The sequence below is a fragment of the Lynx rufus genome, unplaced genomic scaffold (genome assembly GCF_022079265.1).
Source record: "Lynx rufus isolate CCGP_SWC_20201006 ecotype Redwood Valley unplaced genomic scaffold, mLynRuf1.p SCAF_1, whole genome shotgun sequence".
Lineage (NCBI taxonomy): Eukaryota > Metazoa > Chordata > Mammalia > Carnivora > Felidae > Lynx > Lynx rufus.
Window position 1 is genome coordinate 173634273 of NW_025814823.1, and position 6277 is coordinate 173640549.

General features: G+C 43.6%; 1 protein-coding gene across 2 annotated transcripts in view; it reads left to right on the plus strand.

The window, feature by feature from the left end:
• Positions 1-1576, plus strand: part of UIMC1 (ubiquitin interaction motif containing 1) — a 119590-nt gene extending 118014 nt beyond the window's left edge. Inside the window, exons 14-15 of one of the 2 annotated variants that reach the window (XM_047090689.1) lie at positions 389-431; positions 980-1576. In XM_047090689.1, the coding sequence (XP_046946645.1) occupies positions 389-431; positions 980-1190 (254 nt within the window). In that variant the 3' untranslated portion in view covers positions 1191-1576. The remainder of the gene's footprint in view (positions 1-388; positions 432-979) is intronic. The other variant, XM_047090702.1, reaches the window with a different exon arrangement.
• Positions 1577-6277: the final 4701 nt, after the last annotated feature.

Below are 6277 nucleotides of genomic sequence, written 5' to 3' on the forward strand. Positions count from 1 at the left end.
TTCATTCTCACAAATAAATCTGTTTTGCCTCGTGATGACTATAAAAAGGCAGCCTCTCCAAGCCCTACGCCCTGCTGCCTCTAGATCAGCATGTTCTGAATCTCTGCAGGTGGCAGAGTTCCCTTGGCAACTCCTTGTACCTCAAGTCCAGATTTGAAGTAGATTATTCAGAGGTTGTTCATTCAAAAGTGTTCACCTCGATACTTCTGCAGCTGAGTCTATTGGATGCTAATACTAACATTCCATTGGTCTGAGCCTTGGGGATCTGAACTACCTGGATAAGACTGATGAAAAGCAGTGCCCAGAAAATAGGAAGCACATGAGCAGTGAGAAGTAGTATGATTACAACACTTTTAACAGCATTACTACTTTTTCTCTCTTATTACAGATGCAGAAATAAAGACCAAGTCTAAAGAAACAGGAGGCCTCAGGTGAATTGGGGTATACATTGAAATATGACTGTGAGCAGTTCTAAAAAAGTGTAGGCCTGGTCCTGGGTTCCGTGGATAATGTGATATTCAAACCATTGAAGGTAGAAATCACCATGGAACTGTGTGACCTCTCTCTGTGATCCCTCTCCCAACCCCCAATATATCTTGGCTAAGAATTTGATGGCTAGTTCAATTTCATGGCATAAAAACAGGCAGAGCAAGAGCTATGACTTATTCTTCCCTCCCAACCATAGTCTTCTGACTTAGATTTCAAGAAGTTTGGGAATTTGGTAAAAAAAAAAATTAAAAAAAAATGGGAATTTGGGTCTGAATTCTCATTCTCTCACTATCTGTGTGGCTTTGGGTTTATAATTTACCCAGTGTCTTCATCTGCAAAAAGGGAATGATAGTACTTATCTGGTTGGATTATTACAAAGATTATATGAACTGATAATGTATGTAAAAGCCCCTGGTACAATGCATGATACATACTTAGTGCTTATTAGTAGGTATATATTGAATTCTGAATTTTTTCCCCTTCTCTCTAGGGTGCCCTCGCTAGGGATGGAAGAGGCAGGCTGCAGCAGAGAGATGCAGAGTTCCCCTGCACATCTTGACTTAAACGAATCTCCCATCAAGTCTTTTGTTTCCATTTCAGAAGCCACAGATTGCTTAGTGGACTTTAAAAAGCAACTTACTGTCCGGCCAGGTAGCCGGACACGGGCCAAAGCAGGCAAAGGAAGAAGGAGAAAACCCTGAATTTCTAGGGTCCAGAGTTCACAAAACCATTAGCGATAGGGGTGGGCCATGGTCATTAAGCCTTAGTGGCCCCTATTTCATTGTTGAGCAAGTTTTGGCCCTACAGGTTTCACCACCAGCACCCACTCAGCATTCTCGTTTTGATGTTTTCTATAAGCTATACAGACATTGTGTATAGTATTCTGTTTTATAACAATCTGGATTCACTTATAGTTAAAAGAAAATTTAAATATATTTATCTATGTTTGTATGAAATATTATTTCAATAAGATGGAGATTTTACTTTTTTTTCTCTGTGTTACTGGATTTGGGTTGGGAATATTTAAATGTGGAGCTAGTTCTGAGACTCCTAAATTACATGTTTCCAAATTAATTCCATTACTGGTCTTTGACATACTCCCGATATTCACTGAATGTGTAGTGTGCAATTCTAAGCATTGTGTGGTTACTTCCTTGACCTTTTCTGACATCATTGTGGAAGGTGCCAAGGCATCAGATCCTACCTCTTATTTTGCTGTCCCTACCATTCGGTGACCTACCACTTCATCTTGCTGCCTCACCTAGTTAAGAATTCTCAGCCAGAGCATAGGACCTTTGAGGAATTGAATGCTCTGTTAGTAGCTCCTATGCAAAATTATTTTTCTTCCTAGATTAACCAGTGGGGATGCCAGGGATATCTGTTAAAACAGATTGGTTCTCTTCCTGTCAAAGGTCATAGCAGCAATAGGAAATAACTTATATTTCAGTGTATTAGTAGAGGAGTGCGCATTTTTTACCACATTGCCCAGGAGCTTTCGGTGCAGAACAGAGATGTGGTCTGTCTTCAGTGTACTTGCAGACTCCAAAGATAAGAGGATGTCGAATGGCAGAAGCAACTACCTGTGGGAGATGACCAAACAAGGATGTTAAGAAAGCTAGCTTTGGCCCAACCTGATTTGGAGATGTAATAAAAGACTGTGGGAGGTGGCTGCTGTCCAGGAATGGGCCCTGGGACAGGGTAAATAGGGACACCACTCAGACTCTCCTAACTTCTGATTTATCAAGTTCAAAGTTACCTTTTCCTTGGTTTTAAAAAAGATGAAAATGAAGGGTGTGTTAGACTAGAGATTCAGAGATAGCTAGGATGGAAGGCACAGCAAAGGCCTTTAAGGCATTGTTTCCTGCCTGAGCCTTTGCACACAAGCTCTTTGAGTTAAAAGAAGGCAGCATGGTATGCACACTATTTATTCCATGTTTTGGTGTTGGGTGGCACGGACATTGTGGCCAGCATCACGTAAGGTAATAGGTGTTGTTTTTTGAGGAACTATTGTGGCTTAGGCAATGTATGTACTTTCATTTAATCCTCACAGCAACTCTATGAGGTAGGTATTACCCTCCCTAATTTTCAGATAAGGAAACAAAGGCTCAGAGAAATAAATAAAGCCACTTTTTGTCCTTGGCAGTGAGACCACAGTGCCCCTCATCTTCAGTCCTAAAGAAAATGCTGTATTTTTACTCTAGTATTGATTATTTTCTTGTTTTCCTTCTAACAAAAAGTAGTTTATTATGTCCCATCAACTTAATCCTCACTAGTCTCATTTACTGGCAATTTATTGGAGGGTAGAGCATTATAAGTGGGATAATATGTTTCTCTCTCTTCCTGAAGAGAAGAGAAAAGGCTGATTCTAGAAAGTGAATTTTTTAGCTTAAAATTGAGCAGTTTCCCCAGAACATGGGTGAGTGGCAAATTGTTGGAGGCGAGTATGAGTCAGTAGGACCAGGACCAATAGGCTTACTTGCTAGTCAGGGGACAACAGCCATCTCCCCAGTGCCCTTCATGACCTTACTCCTTACCCCCTCCCTACACTCTACCATCCCTATCTTTGGTAAAGTCTGCTCATTTATTTTATTCCCCCTGTGCCCATGGTCCCATGAGAGAGGCGTTAGTGGGACAATGAAGAGACAAAAAGTCAGTGGAAAGAGTTTCACATCAGTCTGAGTCTGAACCCCTTTCTCTGATATGTGTTAATCCCTCTGAGACCCAGTTTCCTTGTCCATAAAATGGGGAAATCATACTTAACAGTGTTCTAAGGAGTAAGATAATGTATATAAAGGCACAGTATCTGTCGCATAGAAGATGAGAAGTAAATGGCAGCAGTTATTAATGTGATGCTGGTTTTGTATGTGATAAGTAGTGTTAGGGTGAGAAGTAAAAGAAGCTAGAGGTGGGGTGCAGATGCGAAAGGAGTCAGTTATTTGAGGAGTGAGCCCTTGACTGTCTTAGCTTCAACAACCACCAGCCTTCCACAACAGGCTTGGGTCCCTGGGCATTTAGAGCTCACCCAGGACCCATGGGTTTTTCTTTTTTCTTTTCTTTTTTTTTTTTTCTTCTCCTGAAAGGTGGGAAGCAGATGTTCTGCTGGTGTTGCCAATTCTTGGAGAGCTGGAAAGCTCCATGAACTTCGTAAGCTATTACCATAAATTGGGAAAGAGAACTACTCCATGTTAGGCATTGTGGTTGTGTAATTTCATTTCATCCCTTACAACAGCCTTTCATCCTCTAGCAGAGGCTGTGCCTTGCCCATTTCCCCTGGGCACTCAACATTCTATTACATACCCACAGCAACCTATTGCAAGAATTTGCAACTCTCTGCATTAGCACTTCTCTAGCTTTGTATTGGCACAGGCTGGGATGCCAGGACTTAGGCCCCTGAGGCAGTCCTCAACCAGTGAAAGGTGGAAGCTGGGGGGTAAATACTTGAGCTTCCTTACCTGTTAGGTGGGTGTATTCTCCACCAGAGTTCTCACAGAGTTCCTCTGTGGGACTGAGCCTCACTAGCTGCCAGCAGCAACTTAGTTATGTACATTCAGTTGCTTTTCTTTTCCTTCCTACCTCACTTCCAGTTCCCCTGCCAGCACTTCCTGGATCAGGGCTGGGACTAGAGTGAGGGGCCCTTGCTTTGGGTTCATGTAAGGACAGAGTTGGCACTTACATGAAGGTAAGAGGGCCTCTTTACCTTTTGTAGCTAGGCACACCTCACATGGATCACCCTCATCCTAGCCCTGGCCTGGATCACTTCCCAGTTAGGATATTTGCACTCAAATTAGGTCTGCCTCTGGGGAAACCCAACCTGAGGCAAATCCTATGGAAAAATTAGTCTCCATGTTTTATGCATGGAAAATTTAGGCTCAGAGAAGTGAAGAGATTTGCCTAAAATCATACAGCTAAATGGGATGGGATTCTAACCCATCTGCCTGACACTAGAGCTAATGCTCTGTGTACTTCACCACCTCCTACCTCCCACTTGAGTCCCAAAACTCAATGGAAGTTTTAAGTTTGGATGGGCTCATTCTCACCTGTGAGGCAGAGCAGGTTTGGCCCTAAGTTGATTTAGAAAGTGGACTGAGGAGAAGGCAGATACTAAGTGGAGGGTATACCAGTGGGAAGATAGAAGAATATATAAGCCCAGAGTGGAAAGGCTGCTGAAGCTATATGCACCAGGAAAGCAGGAAGAGGTTATTTCGAAACTCTCAGATTCAAAAGCCCTGTACTACTGAAGTTGTAGCTCTTCAATTTAACACAAATTAACTGATACCTATTACATGTCAGGTCTAGAACCTGGGCCATGGGATTCCAAAGATGAATAAGGAACATTTTCTTGGGAGTCCGTGGGGAAAGACAAACATTATTTTAATAGACTGTTGTCAATGCAATGATATAAGCCAATCCAAGACCCTGAGATCAATAGACCACACTCAGCTGGGGTCAGGGCCAAGAGGAGCTTCTCAGGAAAGGCTCCACAGCATTGGTGATGACTCAAATATAATTTTTTTTTAATGTTTATTTACTTAGAGCAGGGGAGCTGCAGAGGGGGAGAGAAAGAGAATTCCAAGCATGATCCATGACTCGGATCATGACCTGAGCCAAAATTAAGAGACGCTTAACTGACTGAGCTACCCAGGCACCCGTGAAGTATAAAGGATAGGAAGAATTTGGTGACAAGGCTAGAGGGGGCAAAGGGGGAGGTTATTCCAGATAGACCAGCATGAACAAAGACTTAACAGCAAGAAGCAGCTTGATGGGTGTAGGAAGTCTGCAAGGCACACCTGGAGTAAAGGGTGTGGAAGGAATGGTGGGGAACTTACTGAGCCTGTGTGCCTGGCTGCTGGGCACTGTCAGCTGTGAGAAGCAAGACTATGAACAGCTCCGAGTAGGGAGAGCCTAGCTCCTAGCCCAGCCCTGGCTGCAGCCCACCTTTCAATGACCTGACCACCAATTCCCATCCCTCGGTTCCTCCTGGACAGCTGGAGATTGGTACTAAGGGTGCTATGAGAGAGTCTTGTCAGGATTTGTCCTTCTTGTTGGTCAGTGGTCATCTGGCGTCCAAAGAGAACTGCTGGCTACTACTATGTCTCTGCTATAGCCAGGACTGTCACAGCTGCTCACAGACCTCAAGCTCAAGCAACCTCCACCCTCTATAGGCCCTGACACAGAACTTCCCCGACACTCTGCCTAGGGTATTGGGGAAATAGACACAGGACTTCCGGAAACATGGATGAAGAGTTTTGGCATTACTTGTTAGGAACATATCCTCACCCTGGCCCAGAAGACTGGACTCTGGCTGTCAGCATGAATCACATTCAGTTCCATATTCTCTTCCAACTAAACTAAGCTGAGAGAGACTAGAGCCCTAGGCTAGGCAGGATGTTATGCTGTGGGTGATGGCCACTCTGTCCTCCTGACCCCACCCCCAGTTTCCCTGCTTTTCAGAGCCCATGTGTCTGATTGGCACTAATCTAGCCAAAACTAATACAAGAGCCATCATCCCTGGTCTCCACCCTGGTGTCACGTGGAGGCCATGTTCTATCTGTAGATAATGGTAGGGTTACTGCTGTTGAGGTAGACCAGAGTTTTAAAATTTCTGCTTACCAATTTCTCAGAAATGAAAATTGGTGCAGTATGTCTGGTCTCCTGTCTTGGTGGGTGTCTTAGCCTGTTCAGACTTCTATAACAAAATACCACAGATTGGTATATAAACAACAGAAATTTATTAGTCTGTATACTGAAGTCTCAGATCAAGCATGGTTGAGTGAGGGCCCTTTTCCAG